Source organism: Gadus chalcogrammus, chromosome 5 (genome assembly GCF_026213295.1).
Source record: "Gadus chalcogrammus isolate NIFS_2021 chromosome 5, NIFS_Gcha_1.0, whole genome shotgun sequence".
Classification (NCBI taxonomy): domain Eukaryota; kingdom Metazoa; phylum Chordata; class Actinopteri; order Gadiformes; family Gadidae; genus Gadus; species Gadus chalcogrammus.
In genome coordinates this window covers 12,100,323-12,120,842 of record NC_079416.1, presented here as the reverse complement: position 1 = coordinate 12,120,842, position 20,520 = coordinate 12,100,323, and the positions used below count along the sequence as shown (strand labels likewise).

General features: G+C 45.6%; 1 protein-coding gene across 2 annotated transcripts; it reads left to right on the top strand.

The window, feature by feature from the left end:
• On the top strand, positions 1-18,079 carry LOC130382425 (RAS guanyl-releasing protein 1-like). Of its 2 annotated transcripts, XM_056590157.1 has the most exons (18): positions 1-210; positions 307-515; positions 1,493-1,674; positions 5,233-5,335; positions 6,674-6,736; positions 6,849-6,980; positions 7,423-7,573; positions 8,012-8,185; positions 9,034-9,150; positions 9,309-9,584; positions 9,949-10,029; positions 10,310-10,414; positions 10,640-10,749; positions 11,294-11,438; positions 11,784-11,820; positions 12,274-12,405; positions 12,793-13,163; positions 15,314-18,079. In XM_056590157.1, exons 2-18 carry the CDS (start codon positions 322-324, stop codon positions 15,446-15,448), a joined length of 2,508 nt encoding a protein of 835 aa, XP_056446132.1. In that variant the 5' UTR covers positions 1-210; positions 307-321; the 3' UTR covers positions 15,449-18,079. The 2 variants fall into 2 exon arrangements, with proteins under 2 accessions (XP_056446132.1, XP_056446131.1); XM_056590156.1 differs by having other exon boundaries at positions 1-515.
• Positions 18,080-20,520: the final 2,441 nt, after the last annotated feature.

Here is a 20,520-nt window from a genome sequence, read left to right as displayed (position 1 = left end):
TATAATGTAGGACTATAAAGGGGGGTTCATAGACTGGGGGCCAATACAAAGAAAACGCATCCGACACAAACACTAAGGTGACATTATTTAAGTTGATCACACAACAAGCCATGTAGAACAAAGTAGGCTGTTCTCGGAAATAGACATGGACGGTGGGAGATGAGCGGCCACCACTTCACACACAGGAATACATGATGGCCATCGAATTGCGTACGTCACCACCCAACTTGTTCAAGTGCGCTTCCCGCCCACTCAGACGGAGCGGTGCACCTTCATGCGTGTCCTCCTCTTCCTCCTCTTCTTCAGTGACGAGTCAGAACAATGGTGAGCTCACCGCCGGGGCACGGTCGCACGTCCAGCCGCGCGAGCTATGAAATGCACCCGCGGAAGAGGAGCCAGATGGACAGCCTCGTGCAGCCGCTCGTCGCCCAGTACCTCGCGATGGGAGGCCAGTCCAAAGAAAACAGCGCCAATGGAAATATCTCAGCAAACGAGGGGAAGGAGAAGGAACACCCGTAAGTAATTTTTTGATCGGACTTTTGTGAAACAAAAAAAAAAAAAAAATCGTTTAGAGAGAGTGTGAACATGTTTGAGGATAAAGATAGATTTTAAAGTGATTAGAGTCATTAACATTTTTTAATTAGCCATTGCGTTTGTGACAGTGTATAGAAAAGCAGGCTTTCCTCGTCTTTTCATGGTGAATTTAAAGGACATAATTATGTTTTACATCTTTTGTTAAAGCCTTGTGTATTTGTCTCATTCTGAAACCTAAACTTGTAGGCTATGTTTATCGTGTTCATGCATTGACACTTTATAATCCCAGTCGGTGCAGCCTACTGTATTGTTGTTCTTACCGGTCACTTCAGAGTGGAGCTCTGGATATCCGCACAAAAATGTTTCCCTTCTAAAAGGAAGGAAATGCGAACAATGAATAGCACAGCTCCACTCCAACGTGTTAGTATCGATGCTTAAATCATAGCTTTATGTTTTAGATACAAAATGTAAACTATTGTTTCCAATTTAAAATGTACATTATTGTTTCCAGTAGCCTATAGTTATTCGCACGCACGCAGACAGACACACAAAAGAACACACACACACACACACACACACACACACACACACACACACACACACACACACACACACACACACACACACACACACACACACACAAAATCAGATTTAAAACATATTTCCTTCTGAATAGTGTCATAAACTATTTTTATTCTCTCTAACACATGCACTTTTTACTTTGCAAACACACTCAATCAAGTATCTCAACAGTCAGAGATACACACAGACAGACGCAAACACACACACACACACACACACACACACACACACACACACACACACACACACACACACACACACACACACACACACACACACACACACACACACACACACACACACACACACACACCCCACACACACACACACACACAAACCTTCTCTAAAGCCTGATTCCCTCTCTCTGTGCACCAAGGCGGTCGACCGTGGGTACCAGCCCCAGGCCCCGGGTCTCTCCTCCTGGCCTGGCTCAGAGGTTCCACCGGCCCAGCCCCGGCCAGCAGGTGACCCAGGGCAAGAGCGTCACGCCCCCCCTGGGACACCTCAACAAAGGGGCCAGCTGGGAGGAGCTCCTGCAGGCCTGCTTGCTGACCTTTGGTACGTCAACGGCACGCTGTCTGTTTTTATTTGTTCTGGTGGATGGCTTGGACCGGGAGGTGAGAGGGTGGCTTTGTGGAGATACTGTGTGGCTGTAAAATGTTTTATTTAACCCTCTTACACTTTAATATTATATTTACATTTACATTTATGGCATTTAGCAGACGCTTTTATCCCAAGAGACTTCCATAACTACGTTTGTCACAAGAAAGATAAACAATATATTGCTGTCCGTACTGTGATCAATCCGTACACTACAAGGATGTTCAAAGAATAGAATCAAATGCTAAGCGCCAACAATTGTTTGGTTGACCCATTCCCTAACATTCATATGACATGTGGGAGATTCGGTTCATTGGACTGCTTTAATAGACTGACATTTAAACTGAGAATGAGGATGTAAAAGGCGATGATAATTCTGTTGAAATAAGGTCATCCCATCATGTGTTTTTGCTACTTCAATTTCAAGTATTTAAACAGTAACATTCGGATAACCACTATTTAAAGGTCACTTTACATAGCGTTTGCTGGTTTTGAATATACAGTCACTTTTACCGAAATTAAGCAAAAAGAAAAGTTCAATTTGTAAGCAAGGTTTTGTGGTTTTGTCGTATGATTGTTAGTTGTGCTGTTTACTGCTTGATTGTTTAACTGCTAATGGTAATACCAGCGATGAATTGTACACTTCATTCGCCTTTGTATTGATTAAAATCGATTCCATAGGACAAATGAGCCATATCATACATTTAAATAAATAAAAAAAGTAAAGTAGGCAGAAGGCTACAGTGGATCATTCAAGTGTAGATCGTGTTTTTTTTTTACTAAGATAACTCAAGTGCTCTCAGACTTATGGTGATTATGGCTTTCAAGAGGCAAGCTTTCAAATCGCCGTTGCCAGGCTACAAAAGTGAAGCGGGAGAAACGGAGAGGTGGCACAATGGACTGGAAATAGAGTGACATGTCATAATTATGTTTTATCTGTCGGTCGGTAGAATGGCATTGTCGTGTGGGAACCACGCTGTGTATTCCGAGCGTGCACGTGCGCGACATGGCCGTTGCATCGTAACCATATTGTAAACACATAGAAGGACGCATTTAGGCAATGTGTAGCATTTGTTTTTTTCCTTTTAACGCATCTTTTCTTAACATGTATCATGTAAATAATTAGAAGATGTGCTTGGTAATGATATATGCTCAGTTTGGATGCTAAATCATAATACTGTGTACAGTGCAGGCCACACAACTGCACTAGTCGGGCTCCACATCACAGGCGATCCCCCCTGAGGTCCCTCGGCCCATGGCCCCCTTTTCAAATGTTAGAGCACATAGACGTAGGAGCCATTTGAAGGATTAGAAGGATGGCTACTTCAAGCCGGGGAGCGGGCACAAAGGTCAGCCTCCCCAAACGGCCATGCTTAGATGCTTGGCCCGCTTTGAAATGCAGAGCATTCTACCACTGGCGATCAATAGCCATTGACATCACCAACTCTCTCTCTCTCTCTCTCTCTCTCTCTCTCTCTCTCTCTCTCTCTCTCTCTCTCTCTCTCTCTCTCTCTCTCTCTCGTACTTTTTCTCTTTTCTCACTCCCTCTCTCTATATATATTGCTTGCCGTCTCTCTCTCTCTCTCTCTCTCTCTCTCTGTGCTCTCCCTCTCTCTCTCTCTCCCTCTCTCTCTCTCTCTCTCTCTCTCTCTCTCTCTCTCTCTCTCTCTCTCTCTCTCTCTCTCTCTCTCTCTCTGTGCTCTCCCTCCCTCTCTCTCTCTCTCTCTCTCTCTCTCTCTCTCTCTCTCTCTCTCTCTCTCTCTCTCTCTCTCTCTCTCTCTCTCTCTCTCTCTCTCTCTCTCTGGAACTATGTTGTACTATGTTTGAAGGTTTCTCAACAGATGTGTTTTTTTTTTTTTTTTTTAACCAAGTTCTTATCTGTGAATGTGGCGATACCATGGTCCCTAAATCTGTCCACCAGCAGGAAGATAATGGTCTAACTTGGGTGGTGTTTTTAAAACAAAGGGATCATCCATTCCAGTGCTGCCTTGTCAAAACACGGAAAAGCCTCATACGCGGGTTGGAAAGGTTGGAACAGTTGATGAAGGCCTAAGATAACACCACTGTTATGCCGGGAACACACCCTGCACGGGTGTTTTTGCTATCACACGCCGCTGTCCTTGCATAGCGACGGATGGTTTTCCTAATGTGGGCCAGTGACTAAAGGCTGTGGGATTTCCTTTGGTGATTAACCCCCACGGCATAGGGAGGGAAGGTGTGCGTTAGGAAAGTTGTGAAAAAAAGAATGTTGCAATTTATCTAGCAAAGCTCAGTGTTAACCTGGTGATGAACGGCTCCCTCGTATTATCACCGATTCATATCGTGTGGTTCTGGCGCTGCAAAGTGGGGCCTTCGTGCATCGTCTCACTTTTTTCTTTTTTTCCCTCTATAGGACACAAGCTTTTGTGTAAAGCTTTTGTTCCCGGCGCACAAAAACAAACAGAAACAAAACCACTACGGGGATTTTTGCGTGACAAGTTTTGATTAAATGCGTCATTGTGCTTCATGGCAACTGTTAGGAGGAACAAACAAACAAATGTTTGGCTTTGTGACATCATGCAATTCACCAAAAAACAAAGTAAGACAGAACACAGCTCAGAAGAATCCGGTGGGAAAGAGCAGGACAGAACACGACCTGCCACTGGATTGTTTGTGTGTGTTTACTCACCAGGAGAGGTGATTTCAGCGCCGTTCGCTGGCTTGAGGTCGTGTCGGTAGCGTGACAAAAACAGCAACACGCCCCGACGCAGGATACGAGGGCAGCGCTAGTCAGCTCCCGCTACGACCTGCCGCATGTAGATAACAACAGATTAAAGCCCAGCAGGTTGCCATGGCATCTGTGCCATTTCCAAGGTGATGTGGTTTAAAAAAGGGAACATGGAAACCTGTACCGTCCTTGGTGGCATTAAGATACGACCCGCTGTCTAGACGATTAAGGGTCTTCTCACCTGGCGCTTGGCTGCACTTACTTAGGCACGTTCTCCTGAGAGCACCGACAGTCACTTAGCACTAAGCCGGACCCTCACCTTTAAGTTGGAGCACTTAATTCACCACAGCACTTTCACACATGAAGGAGTTCAAATAATAATGCATTTCAGAAGAGCACGGACACACTCTGCTTCAGAAGACAGAGGAAGATTAGTAAACTATTTGGATCAATTAACGATTGATTAAATCGTTCAATGTGTTCATATTTATATATATTATCAACACATATATTAACTTTTCATATCGTAAAAGGGCCTAAAGATATAATTTATCCAAATATATTTTAGTAATTTATAGCAAAGTATAGTATTATATAATTTATGACACTTTGCTAACTCAGCCTAAACTTAAGAAATCAGACATTTATCTTTCAGACAATGAGGGACAGACAAGTCATGTTCATAGCAAAGACGCTGCATGTTTCTGAGATGTTAATATTTAACCCATGTGTATGTGATCGGTTAATGGCCACTGCTCTCTTTAGCATGGAGCAGATTGGCTGATCTTTCTCCTCTTTTTTTTTTACAGACTCAGATGGTGTATGTGGGAGCAGCCACCTGTTGAACATTACCCTCACCATGCACCGTCTTCTCATGTCCTCCAGCGACCTCATGGACAAACTCACAACCCTATATCCTTAAAAATCACCCGTGAACGTGTGTCATCTAATGTACAATCGCCTTTATTTTTAGATGAAGGCAACAGGCGGTTTGACGTGGATGCAGTACGGAGTATCAGTACAGAAATAAAGCCAGGGACTGGAACTGCCCTGGTCGTGTGCTAGTTCCATCTGGTTGTCAGTGGCAACGGCCTATCAAACTCACACTTGGGTTTACAAGCGAATCTGCCATGGTCGCTTATGCTGTGAAAACTTGATAGGCAGCGTCAGATTGTAGCCATAGCTGTCAATTGTTACAGCGCATGTGTTTAGTTCTCGGTTTTCACCTCCGTTCTCACCAATGGACGTCTCCTGATGTTCCAGGGGAATGGGTCCTCCGGGATTTCCATATTGTAGAATATTTAAAATGACCCATTGAAAAATGATAATACTCAATTTAGATTTAGATGGAAAAAAAAATTATAATTTCAATTCATGGCCTGTGCCCTATGATTGCTTCGATTCAGCCGTGGCCTCAGAAAGCCTTCTCAGATCATTTGACCGGCCTTCGCATGTACGCCTCCAGGGTTCCCATAGTAATGTATCACTCACCCCTGTACCTTTACCCAAGTCCCCTTCATCCACTTACATGCAAACCCACAATCACACTCCTCATCAAGGACCTGAAAAGGCTGTTCGAGCAGCGCCCGTATTTAACCTGCATAAGCCCAGAACAAAGTGGTTAGCCCAAAATCCCCCTGTTTAGCTCTATCCAACCCTCCTCAATCTATGGCCCGGGACAGAAAGACGATGAACAGGCTGATCAAGAAAAGAGACTAGGGGGGCCAGTAAGCAGCCTGCATGGCAGACTGACAACCAGGAAAGGCGTAGGCAGTACTTCTGCTCTCATGACGCAATTAGCTTTTTTTCTTCTCTCATGTGCGCATCACTTCAAGCTGATTCCTGCCAATCCAGAGCCACGGTGTCAGTGTATTTTTAAACACATGTTTTGTAGGGAAAGTAAACGGTTGAGAGTCTCCGATCAACGGGCGGTTGCCTTAGCGGTCTGATCGTTTTGAAGTGCTTATGACATGGAGTGTAAGATGGGATAAGGCCTTGAGTGTCCTCGTTCCAGTGTGTTTATTCCAGATTAAGGCTGTATCATGCAAATGCAGATCGCAAAGCAGTATCTCTTCTGGACGCTTCTACGTCTAGCCTTCACGACGGAACCTCATGTCCGGTCGGAGTTTGGGCTCGCTCTTTACGTTTGAACGATGAGCCATGCTGAGTAATGAGTCGAAACAGCCGAGGGAACAGCGACACGCGTCACAGCGATTCCTCTCTGATTCCTTCCTTAACTTCCATGGTTACGTTCAAAACGGCGATGGACAACGAACAGCCCGCCGAGTGCCAGAGGATATGCTACCTGGTCAGGTGGGTTCCCGTGCTCTCATGATGGTCGATCATCTCCACATGTGTCGCTGATGTGTTCAGAGAAGGTCCTGGTGGTTGATCGGTCTGACGCTGTGAACCGGGCCCCGTCTAGGTTCTGGATCCAGGAGTTCTGGATGATGTTCCGGTTGCACAGCAGCCTGTCCGACAGCCTGGAGCAGTTCCAGGAGCTGATCCGAGACCTAGGACAGGATCATTTGGCTCCACTCCTGGAGACCAAGTGGATGTGAGTTATACAGAACTAAGGAGGTTCCACCTACTGGAGATCTGCCATGTAGTCGAGGACAGATATTTAATTCAACTTTAACTAAATAAATATGATACAAATGTGTTAAGATTTATCAACGGAAAAATGTCTGCCTTTTAACTGTTATGCAAGGTTTAACTAGTTTTGGTCTATGAAGTACCTTTTATGCCAATTTGAACAAGCTTGATTTCTTTCTCTGGTGTTATTTATAAGAATACAGACACATACAATGACATGCATACAAACACACACAGAGAGACACACACAGTTGATGGAGAAAAGGGCTCAAAAGATGAGAACATCTCAGGAGAATAGTAGTGTGAAAGTTTCCTAACCTAGCATGGGCCCTTTCCAACACAACCTAGTGGTCAGTGCAGCCTGGTAGGACCCTTCTTGATTTGTAGTCGCTGTGTGTGTGAAGGGAGCGAGACTGGTCGTTGAAGGCCAGCCAGAAGATTAAGGCAAACTGCAGCAAGAAGAGGAAGGTATCTCTTCTCTTCGACCACCTGGAGCCCATCGAGTTGGCTGAACACCTCACCTTCCTGGAGTTCAAGTCCTTCTGCAGGATATCTGTGAGTATAAACACGTTTTCACTACCACATATTCGCCTTTGCACTTTCTATGGAAATGATTAGGTTATTACTATAAATGCTATAAATAGAATGTGGTTTTCATAAATATTCCCCCGTACCTTTGTTCCAGATACCAAAATATACTTTCTTGTTTACTGGTTTTGCTTTCTTTACTTAGTTGTGATGAGGAGCGTCACTGATGTCACTGTCGTTTTGATATCGATCTCAAAGTTGTGGTTTAGGTCGAGGCTATTTTGTAATGGACTAAACCGTTCTAGACAAGTTTGTTAAACCACAGGAAAAGCAACATCATCCATATGTCAAGAGGTACTCAGAAGTGTAACTGGCTTGTGGCTGATTGGAATCAGAAACAACCACTGCATTGCATTTTCAGGCGGCTGGTAAAACACCCAGCGTTTTATTTTCATTCTGTTCCAGTTTGTCGACTACCAGAGCTACATCCGCAGCTGCTGCATGAAGGACATCCCCGCCATGGAACGTTCCATCGCTCTGTGTAATGGTATCTCCCAGTGGGTGCAGCTCATGGTGCTGAGCAGGCCTACAGCTCAGCTGAGAGCGGAGGTTTTCACCAAGTTTATTCACGTGGCCAAGGTAGGCTGCCTTCAAGCAAACCTCATTGTAGTTTCTTTTCCTGTCCGCTGCGCTGCGTGTGAAAGAGGGCGCTCGCGGCCTGCACCTGTTTCCACACACCGTATGTCACTTTCACGTCGAAGACCCACGGTCACGACCCGCGTAGTGAAAAGAGCGTGGCAGATTAAAGGGTTGGTAATGATTCCCCGGCACCCCAAGTGACAAGCTATTTTAAGAGTCGTATAATAGCAGGAGTACGTCGTAGCAGGCGCTTTGAGAGAGTTAAAGCCAGCCCTGTTCATTCAAACATGCACATTAGTAGTTTGGAATAAGATGAGCCAAGCTGAGTGGTTATGGATGCCATGGTAACGGATATGGATACCGGTGATGATGACCCCTTTGTTTGATGAGTATGGCCGGCCATCACATTATTTTCATCTGGCTTATCCCCTGCAGTAGTTTGCCTGTGCCGGTCGCGTTCTGCCCACTACAGCCCACTCAGAGCTGTTGAAAAGATTTTAGCGCTCTGAGCGTAGCGTCAATAAGAGAGCAGGAAAGACACTCAAAAGCTCTCCCCCCCCAAAAAATGAAAAAAAAAGTATATATATTTATTTATTAAATGCGATGGGCAATTCAGTAGAAAGCAGCCAGCACTTTAAGTGGCTTATGTAACGACATGTTGGTTGATTATGCAACTACCTAGTCAGAGTTTGTTTGTGATTTGTGTGTGTGTGTGTGTGTGTGTGTGAGAGTGTGTATGTGTGTGTGTGTGTGTGTGTGTGTGTGTGTGTGTGTGTGTGTGTGTGTGTGTGTGTGTGTGTGTGTGTGTGTGTGTGTGTGTGTGTGTGTTGTCCACATGTAATTACCAGTGCCTCCATCTTATTCTCAACTTCAACACACTAATGGCGGTGGTGGGAGGCCTGTGTCACAGTTCCATCTCCAGGCTGAAGGACACGAGCGCACACGTATCCAGCGAGGTCACCAAGGTACACCACCGATCACAATCACCAATACATCCTCAAATGAATGTGTGGATTTACCTCAGAGAACAAATGGACCAAAAGAGCTTTTTTCATCTGAAAGAAATCAAACGACGAATGACAAATGAGCCAACTCACTCAAACAACGGTGTCGGTGTCACTAGGTCCTGAATGAGATGACAGACCTGCTGTCGTCCTGTAGGAACTATGACAACTATAGACAGGCCTACGGCAGGTGTGCAGGTTTCAAGATCCCCATAATGGGCGTGCACCTGAAGGACCTGATCTCCGTCAACGAGGCCATGTCGGACTATGTGGAGGACGACAAGGTGAACGTGCAGAAGCTGCAGGCGCTCTACAGCCACATCCACGAGCTGATCCAGCTGCAGCAGACCCCGCCCCGGCTGGACGCCAACAAGGACCTTGTGCACCTGCTCACGGTAGGCCGGCCATTGGAGTGTGGGGGTGGGTGTTCGGTGTTCAGTGTTCAAGGGCGAGATGGTTCCTCGGTTTGTGTCCCGACGAGAGCGAGACGCCTTCGCTCCTACCTGCCTGTTAGTGTTGTTGCTATTACTGCTTTGGGTGATAGGGATTAGGTAGTATGGAATCAATAATAGAGGTCATATGTGTGAGTTTTCTGTTGAATAGATAGAATGGATTTTTGTTTAGTTTCAACACTCGGAAACACACAGAGTTAGTTTGACCTTAAGGGTTGTGCTTTAAGCGAGGCGCGAGCGACAGCGATGTTTCAGTACCCTAAAGTACTCACTCTGGTTCAACTTGATAACCTCTGTGGCCCCCCAGCTGTCCCTGGACCTGTACTACACAGAGGATGACATTTACGAGCTGTCCTACGCAAGAGAGCCCAAGAACTGCAAGGCGCCCGTGAGTCCCAGACATCAGCAGCCGCCCCGCTCACACTCCATCCTCTTCTCCTGCTATCTGTAAAACAATGTAGCTGATTATTCTGCTCCAAACATCACTTTGTGGTGTATTGGGTTGTTTTTCTTTGCGAGGCTGGATTCAGTACAATATAATGATTCCAAATTGTGTTCTATTAACGACAGAAAATAACAAACAGTTTGTTCACCTGCTCAAGGTTGGGGCGATGAATGGGTTTTGTGTCGCTTGGGGGTTTATGGGTTTTTGTTGTTTTGTCCCTCAGCCCGTCACGCCATCTAGACCCCCAATGGTAGTGGACTGGGCCCCGGGAGTAGCCCCCAAACCAGATCCGCGGACCATCAGCAAACATGTGCAGAGAATGGTGGACGTGAGTGCCTTTTTTTTTTCCCCGCTGAAGCCTCGGCAACAATAACCCGGTGATGTTGGTTGCATAAGCGCAATCATTTCACCTAACCATTGGGCTGCCCTCGGGTTCGGCCGTGTCAAGAATAGAGCGCACATGTACTCTGTGTTTGGGGGCCATTGTTACGCCGACGATTCACAGAGAAGAATGACAGTGGCCCCTTTGACACGCGTGTGTTTCTCCACACAGTCCGTTTTCAAGAACTACGACCACGACCAGAACGGCTTCATCTGCCAGGACGACTTTGAGAAAATCGCAGCCAGCTTTCCCTTCTCCTTCTGTGTCATGGACAAAGAGAAGTAAGTTGCGCTGTTACCCCACATAGGGCCCGACGGGTCACGTTGTCCGTCTGTCTGTCTGTGTGTGTGTTCACTCGTCTGGAGGTCTGTCTTAGAGGAAACCGAAGTTAAATCTGTAGCGTGGAGTGAAGCAACAGGAAATAAAGAAACATCAAAAAGGCACCCCAACTTAGCATACTCAGCACCTGTAGACAGCAGCTCCGCCGCTCTCATGCGAGCTCTGAGTCGAGTGTGCTGATCGCGGTGAAGGCTTTACACCGCGACATGCTGCTCTGGAGTGCAAATCCAACATGAAGAGGGACAGATTAGTGGAAACATCATCAGGAGGGTATTGCACGAGGGGCGGAATGTGAGCAATGCAATTAATGATAATGTGCAATGAATCCGAACTGAAGTACCTGTTTTATATATAGTACACTTTTCTGTCCTCAATAAAATTTGATAAAAAATATGTCCTCTGATTTTCCTAAAGAATTGCTAGCTAGGATTCGCTGCTATTGATAGTGGACTTCGTGGTGAATGCTAACATGTTGTGATTGTCCAGGGAAGGCCTCATCAGCCGAGATGAGATCACTGCCTACTTCATGAGAGCCAGTGTCATCTGCTCCAAGCTGGGCCTGGGCTTCGTCCACAACTTCCAGGAGACCACGTACATGAAGCCCACCTTCTGTGACAACTGTTCAGGATTCGTGAGTCTACTGCAAAAACAAACACAAAGATGTTTGTTACAACCAGCATGCATGAGGAGATCATTAATAGCTCTGAGGAAGTTCTCTCTCTCGCACGCTGTCTCTATTTTTCTCTATTTCTCTCTCACTCTATTTCTCTTTCTCTCTCTCTCTTTTTCTCTCTCTCTCTCTCTCTCTCTCTCTCTCTCTCTCTCTCTCTCTCTCTCTCTCTCTCTCTCTAAAAACAGATATTCATTCATTTTTGGTTTATGTTTGTGTTTTGATAACGTAAAGCATTAAAACATCCCTTACCGTATATTGTCTGACTGTTATCTTAAACAAATGTTGCACTTTCCTCCTTCACAGTTGTGGGGCGTCATTAAACAAGGCTACAGATGCAAAGGTAAAAGTTACATTATTGCATCAATGTTGCTCGAGACAACCAACTACTAGAATGCGTGCTCCATTTGCTGTCATCAGTTGGCCACAGATCAGACACAGAGAGTTCACACAACTGCATGTCGAAACCAAGACGCAGGTAGAGGGGCGGGGGGGGATACCTTAAGGGCAGGGAACAGCATGTGGTTTCTCTTTTGCACACTTCTATAGCAAACATTAGCTGCACATGTAAGAAACGCTCTCTGCAGACCCGACCACATTGTTTTTTCTTTTACTCAAAATTTGCCCTCAAAACGTTTGTCTTGACACGGCAGCAGGCAGGCAAAGGAGAACTGCTTTGTGTTGCAGTGTGCACTATTAACTTTCGGTTAACATGTGATGTGCATTTGCATGCATGCTGCTGAACCTAGGGCTTCTGTGCTTGCTGTAACTTGTTTGCATTCCTTTGGCTGCACAGACTGTGGGATGAACTGCCACAAGCTGTGCAAGGACCAGGTGGCCTTCGAGTGCAAGAAGAACGCGAAAGGGGCGTGTGCAAGCGACAGCCCGAGCCCCAGCCTGACCCCTGTAACAACAGGGGTCCCGGAAGGTAGGTGAAGTGGTGTTGCCGTGGATGTGGGGCGCACAACAGATACACAAACAAAAACTCACAAAATAAAAAATCAGATACAATTGTGCGATGTTGGAGAGCTAGGCTAGTGTCATCCAACTGGCATTAATCAGTAGATACAAGTTAGTGGTTAGTGCCATCTGGTGGCAGAAAAGTAGTGAAAAAAAAAGAAAATCCTTCAATTGTAAAAAAAGAAAAGAAAAAAAAAGTAAATGAATATGCAAATAAAATTGAAAGTGTTCAATAATTTGAATGATGCATTAAATACACGTACACCATCTGTACCTGTTAAAGCGTCCCCCCTTGTGTTAAAGCTAGGGTCCCCGTTCAAAGTGAATGAAGTTCACCCTTTGCGTCTCGCCCCAGGCTCGGAGGACGGGCCCTTCCCCTACCCGCCAGACGAGACCCGGGAGTGGAGCCCAGGGTCCCCGGTGCAGCTGCCCCCGCTGATACTGAGGCACCAGAGGGTCCACAGTGGCACCCAAACAGAGTGGCCCTCCCTCTCCTCCACCGCCGCCGCCGCCGCCACCACCGCCACGCCCACCTCCCCCCAGGCCGACGGCGGCCGCCCTCAGCCGTTCTTCCTGTTGCCCACCCCGCCCGCCCTTCCCCCCTGCCCCAGCCCCGTGCCGCAGCGTAAGAAGCGCTCCTACGCCAAGTGGGAGAACCGGGCGTCCACCGTGCAGCGGTCCCCGGAGCAGGAGGACCGCAAACCGGGCGTGGAGGAGCTGGAGACGGTGAGACCCAGCTCGGTGGTGGCCTACAGTGTGGTTGTGTGTGTGTGTGTGTGTGTGTGTGTGTGTGTGTGTGTGTGTGTGTGTGTGTGTGTGTGTGTGTGTGTGGTTGTGCACGTAAATAAAGGTGTAGGTTGCTTACTTCGGCTTAACTCAGGAGGTAGATAATGTTGACTTCGATCCCCGGCTGGGGCCCCCTCAGAGTGTCGAGGTGTCCCTGACACCTCACCCTAACTGCTCACGACGAGCTGGCCTTCGCCATGCGTGGTCGACGCTGCCGTCGGTGTATGAATGTATGAACCGTTGTAAGTCGCTGTGGATAAAAGAGTCATCTAAATGTACTTTAGGTGAGAGAAGTGTTTTGTGTATCTGTACGTGTATGTGTAACCCTGTATAGGAAAGTAAACCTGTGTGGTTTGCAGCGTGGTTTGTGTGCTTTCTGGAACAAAGATGTTCTGCTTTTGGTGACGTGTGGCGGTGGACAGGAACAGGGAACTACGGCCGACCAGCGGATTAACTTGAACTGCTGCTGGAACCGGAACTGAACTTCCGCCAATAGAATATATATTTCCATTGTAAGCGTAGCCTCTGTAGTACATCAATGCAGAAAGAACGAGAGACATGAACTTCTTATTCTATTCTGAAACAGGGAACTGCTCCACACAAACTAAAGAACTGAAACTGAACGTCCTACAATATGATTATATTTCATTCTATAACGTCTGGCATCTACAGCAGGGTTTTTCCACCTGTGGAACTGGGAACCACAGGTGGTACGTGAGGGTACTGTATGCAGGATTTGTTACCTGAAGTTAAGTTTACAATAATAGAAACAATATATATATATAATATATATATATATATAGAGATCATTGACAATTATTAATATTTTTCAGTAAAATGTTATTATGGGTTGTTATTTAAAGGTTGCGTAGGTGATTCGCTTTTTTGGCCATTTTTGCAAAATTACTTGAAATCCTTATCATAACCCGCTTACAGCCACTGAGTTAGAAGTACTGACATGAAAATTAAACTTGTCAATCATCTGTGGAACGGGCAGGGCTCGAAAAACTCCAGCCAATCATTTCCATTGCCACCGAGTTTCATTGGACAGTAAGTACGTCAATCAAACGGTCGTACTGCACTCCCCCTCCCCCCCTCCCCCGCGCCCCGCGCGCGACCCCTTCGTGCAGTACTCGTGACCCAGAGCTCGTGACCCAGAGCAAGCTCCTGTTTGTTGTTATCCTGCGGTATCTACTGGAACTAGTTAATCCACATTTGGACCTAGCAGTAGAAGACAATTTAGAAGACGTTAAGCATTTCCTGGTGCATAATGTGACGCTTCAGAACCTAAAATCCCGTTTCTCCCCGTTGAAACGACAACACATAACCGGCGTTTTCAGAAATCTCCACTTTGGCCGGAGTTTTTAGAAATGATCGTTTTCTGTGATAAGACAGGGCCTCGGACAGGGGGTGTTGCAGCACCCCCAAAACCCCTACTTCCCGCGGTACTGGGTGCAATTTACAGCTGAATGTAGTGCCATGTTGTTAAACGAAAACCTACGCTAGCCTGGCTCGCTCTCGCGCATCTCTGTTCGCGCTCGTGCATGATTGCGCGTCCAGGTACTTGGAATGGGTGGAGTCAGAGTCAGCGTTGAAGGAGAGGGGGTAGGACCATTTGAGTTGTGTATTTTCAAAATCTGCTGGCGTTTCGCAAATCGCGTACCCAACCTTTAAAAAAGAGTTTTGCATTGTGCATTCCATCATATGTTTCCATTGATGTTTATTTTAATTTAATAAACACACTGGAAGCATCAGCAGCATTGCTGACGTTCCTGCAGTAATAGGAATAGTTAGAGACGAGGCACCCTTGGCTCAGCCCCTGCTGCATGTGTATTTATAAACGTTATATCGTTTGCATATGAGGTAGTCTGTGAAAGGTCTTGATGACAATGAAGTGGTTCACCTAAGGTCAAAGGTTATGATTCCCCTAAGGTCGAGGGTTGTGATTCACCTTGGGTCAAAGGTTGTGGTTCAACTAATCTAAATGTCGGGGCCCAGCTAAGGTCAAAGGCCGGGGCCACCGATATAAAGTAAATGCATACAAAAAGGTAAGGGCCCTGACCGTCCCGCCCTTCTGCGTGTGTCTCCAGGAGAACCACAAGCTGCAGGAGACCAACGAGACGCTACGCAGGAGGCTGAGGGACACGGAGCGGGAGGTGCAGACGCTGCAGACGCTGCTCCGGAGAAACGCCCTGCACCGCGTGGAGGAGGACTCCTCCTCCTAGCCTCGCCGGGCCGCCACCCCTCCTATTGAGAGACCGCCGGCGGCGTCCCACACGAGGGCCCTCAGACCTGCGGGTCCTGAGGGGGAACCCGGCTCGCCAGCCCCTGACTGTTTCCCTCTGCTGCGTATCGGACGCCGAGCCTCCGCCTGTTGCCAGGCAACGGGGGGGGGGGGGTCTGCGGGTCAGATTGGATGGAGAGCGTGTGGGCAGAAGGGCGGAGGCTGGAGACGCTCCGAGCCGTTCCGTCGCGGCCCCCGGATCAATGGAGTCACGTGACTTTATGGATCGGCCGTACCGCCGCCTCCCTGAATGTGACGTCGGACGTCGGTGTTCGTATGTGCATGCCAGGTTTTCTTGTGTTGAGGTGGTCTGTTAAGGCTCCTCTTAGATATTGATATGGGTGACTTTATATGACTACGGAATGAATCGCTATGGGGGGGTGAGGAGAGGTGGCCCCCGCTGTAGAAGTGTGATAATAACTGCATTTATTTAGCGTTTTTCTTGTCAAGTTGAAGCACATACACACACATACACGTAAACACGCTGGAGACACACACACACACACACACACACACACACACACACAATGGACCCACACACACACACACACACACACACACATAGACTTGACACACACCCCCAAACACACACTAGCACACACACACACCAACAGTGGTGTCTACCGAGTAAGGTTGCAGGGATCAGGATTAAACGTGCTATGTTGAAGGTCACTTTGAAGAAGCCAGGGCTCGGATTGGACAAAACAATTCCCTTTATTAAGGAATCAACAAGCTACTTCCTAGCGCAAGTACAAGACAATCTGCATTTCAATGAAGCAACAACCTACAGCCAATTCATTCTAATGTACACGGTCAACCTTTCTACATTTAGGGTAAGCCATTTAAAGGAAGGACGAATGTTAGCAGAAGTTGGCCTTAAAGGGGCTACTGTAAAGCAGTATTAGGATCAGTTTAACTGAAGTACAACATTAAAATGGAAATGACAATGTTCTTTGCTGGTATTTGATTCAGGATGGTGGTTACACTGTGAGAGCCAGCCTTTTTAAGTCGTGAAGTAAAGGCACTATAAACTGAACAGTGGCGATACACCTAATGTGGTATTAGTTGTAGTTGCCTCTTCAGCATGTAAATAATTGTCATCAATATATATACATGTCTACATGTAAAAGTACTCACTTCAGTGCTTACGCTGATATTTATTGTTTGAAACACTACATTGTTTATTATTCTAATAAAGTTTTTTTTTTATTGGTTTACTTATTGAGCTATTAATGGTTTTGTGTCTTGCAGTATTTTTTCTTATCTTACGTGCACCTCTCTTCACTGTCAGTTTCTTACTAGCATTGCAGTAGCAAATGGTGTATTCTATCCTGTGAAGCAAATGCAATTGTATGAAATGTCCTGTAAATAATGAGACACATCTAGTAGTTGGTCCTGTCACTGAAGTCCTTCTGAATTTCATCAATCATGTTTTACATTGTGGCTCTGTGTGTTCTGCTATTGTAATAAATACATTATACGATATGTTAGCATTTGCTACTTTGAAACACCACCAGGGATCACTGCTGCATCACTTTATGCTCTGGGATTTTCATCTATTTGTTGTAAAGAATTCAACAGTTTTGGCGGCCAAGTGAAGTTCTCCAAATGTTGTTCACTAATTCAATTAGTGTGATTAACGTCTCCTGTCTAATTAGTCGATCTCAGACTCATTACAACACAGTACACTCTGTTTATGGTTAAACTTTGCTGTATGGCTTAAATATGAATGTATTCTTAAGATTTAGCCTGTGCGCTAAACAACAGATCTAGGTGACCCGGTGTCAAATTAATGTAATCACTTGTTTGTTTAATTTATTGTACGGAACCAAAACAATCATTTGATCATTTCACAAATCGAAAGTGGTATTTGTGTTTGTCCTATCCATTACTTGTTTACTTGAGAAGTAATTTGCCTTGGTAAGAAAAGTGAGCAGAAATGGCACATTCAAGGTCTTAGGCCGTCTTCAGCACATTCTTACTCTGACAGCATTAAGCAGCTTGGTGGTTCCTGCAGTAATTACATGTCGCACGGCAAGCTGCAATATAGATTTTTATATATATATATATACACATACACATACATATGTATACATATATACACACACTTTTTTGACACTACAACCCTTCTCTATAAGAAAATCCGGAGATCAAGCCACTTTAAATTGGCCCCCTAGGCAACGCGTTGTGGCTGTGTGATCTATAAATGCCAACAGGCTACTGTGCTACGTGGGAATAAAAGAAAAGGAAGAAAAACTGCAGCGAGGCCGAAGACTAAATAATTCCTGTGCCATAACAGCAGCATTCAAGCCAAGCGTTGGTGACAGCTAATTTACTCCAATGTGTGAATGTGACACCCAGCCACAGGGAAACAGAAGCCTTGAGTGGCTCTGCAATAAGCCCGGTGCTGTCTGATATCAAGGCTGGCCCGATACAGAGAGCCACTGGGATAAAGCCCCTGACAATACCCTGATTAAATAACAGTAGATTGAAGGTAGATGAATTACATCGACATGCGACTAAGTGACGGCCGATATTTGATTATGGAACTCAAACATGATAACAGTGATGCATGTGAAGCCATGGAGCTGAAACACAGATGTGTGTGTGTGTGTGTGTGTGTGTGTGTGTGTGTGTGTGTGTGTGTGTGTGTGTGTGTGTGTGTGTGTGTGTGTGTGTGTGTGTGTGTGTGTGTGTGTGTATTTACCTCTGGGTGTATGCATGTGTATATATGTATGTGTGTATGAATAAATTAATATATGTATGTATGAATGAATATATCTATGTATTTATGAATGTATGTATGCATGAATAAATTAATTTCTCCATCTATGTATGTCTGTCTGTGTGTGTATGTGTGTATGTATGTATGAATGAAAGAGTGTATGTGTGTATGTATGTATGAATGAAAGAGTGTATGTATGTATGTATGTATGTAGGAATAAATGAATGTATGTAGAGTGTATGTGTGTGAGGAACTTAAGCAGACCAATATGCCTCATGTATCTATAACACAGAATTAGCATAGGGGCAACCTGACATGTGAAATGTCACCTTAATTACTGGAGGCAGATGAAGATCATTTATCAGCCAGACAACGTTATACCCTGTGGATCTGGGTCACTGTGAGATATCCATAAGTTAAGTATTCCTTCTCTCAGCGTAATGAACAGATTTTCGGGAAACTAATTAGAGGAAGATGAGGAGGGAACACGACACTGTTTCTCCTAGTATCAGCTGAGTGCTGCTGGACAGAGGGCACAATGTACACACATACTCACCCACACACACATACACATACTAACACATAACCACACGCAAACACACACACACCCCTACACCGTCTGACACCCAGCTCTGCTCGTTTCCATTGCACAGGCGAAAAACACGATGTCTGCACAAGATAACACACACACACACACACACACACACACACACACACACACACACACACACACACACACACACACACACACACACACACACACACACACACACACACACACACACACACACACACACACACACACACACACACACACACACACACACACAGCATCATTCTTTGTTTCATGAGCACTGTGTTAATTGGCACCAAGTTCATTTCCTCCTAATGATGGCCAAAGGAGCATTGCAGAACGAATGCAGAGCGAGACCTTTGAAGGAGCAGAAAATGGCCTCAAAAGTTGGTGGTAATGCCACAGCAAACTTTTTGTAATTGAAGCGGATGTCAGTTGGGACATGTACATCTAGCTGGTTGTTCTCTCAGTCTACCAAGAACAACACACTATTATTTCTGAGCTTTAAGTTGCTATATACTTACGGCGCCCCCCTTTCAAACCCCCTGTTTATTTATGCTGTCTTATTTGTGCATTCATTCGACTGTAATCTCAATTAAGGCAACATTACTGGGGTTGTTTATGTGCCTCTAAGTTAACATTTTACAAGCGCTGCAGACTGGATGACAGTTCCCACATAAAGCAAGCCTTACATTTTATGGTAAGCTACCAATCCAAATTAATTGCTGATGGTGTTTGCCCTAAGGATACTTCCCTTAATGGCATCTCAGATATTTGTTTCTCTTTTTGGTTTCTGGGTCTGAAAATGTACTCACTCCCTGCGGAGACCCATCATTATAAATCGACTAGTAAATGCCAGAGCTAAAGAACTGAATCCAAACATTATAATACGCCTAACTGCAAGAGTGTGAGTGTAGTTTCTTTGAGAAGTCACTCATCCTGGCAGGCTGTGTATACTAGCGTGCTCAGAAGCAGGCGCTGCGTGTTCCTGCAATTATTGGCAGTACATGTAATTAGAATGAGATCACAGCAGGGCAGTTATTTATTATCCTTTTCAAACCGTAAGCGATTAAAGTGAGCCAGAAGTAAGTAGCTGATAACTTCCACTGCGCATTCAGTCACAAGGTGGTACAATTAGCAAACTGGCTTTTGCGCAGTGGTAATGAAAGATAAACACAACAACGATTTCACTGGTTGATAATGGCACAAACAACTGGTAGTGTTGTCGCTTGTTTTATTTCCCCCTTGCTGGGGCGAGGGGTCTGGTGGTAACTTAAGTTTTACGACAACAACAACAACAACCTTAAACATCTCCAAATCAGAAGCCATGGGTGAGGGGGGAAATCATTACCATGCATTACCACCAGCTGCAAAGATCACAGCGTGAGATTTAAAGACCAAAGCAAAAATGATAGGGAGAGAGAAAACTGTCTTCTCAACACGGCGCCATTACCCGACACACAAGGGGATAGGGGATTAAGAACTCCCGAGTACAAAGGTAAAAGCAAGGCTATTGAGGACATTTAGCCCTGTACACTTTGTATTCACACTCAAGACCCAAGGCTTATGTCTGCAAATGAGGGTCTGGATGTGAGCCCACAGAAAACACCTCGGCCCGGCAGACGTGTGCAAATCCTTGAAGATGGTAAACCCACGCAGGACCCCTACAGGTAAGGACATAAGCCCCCCTGTGTGCATTCTCAAGGTTTGTTGT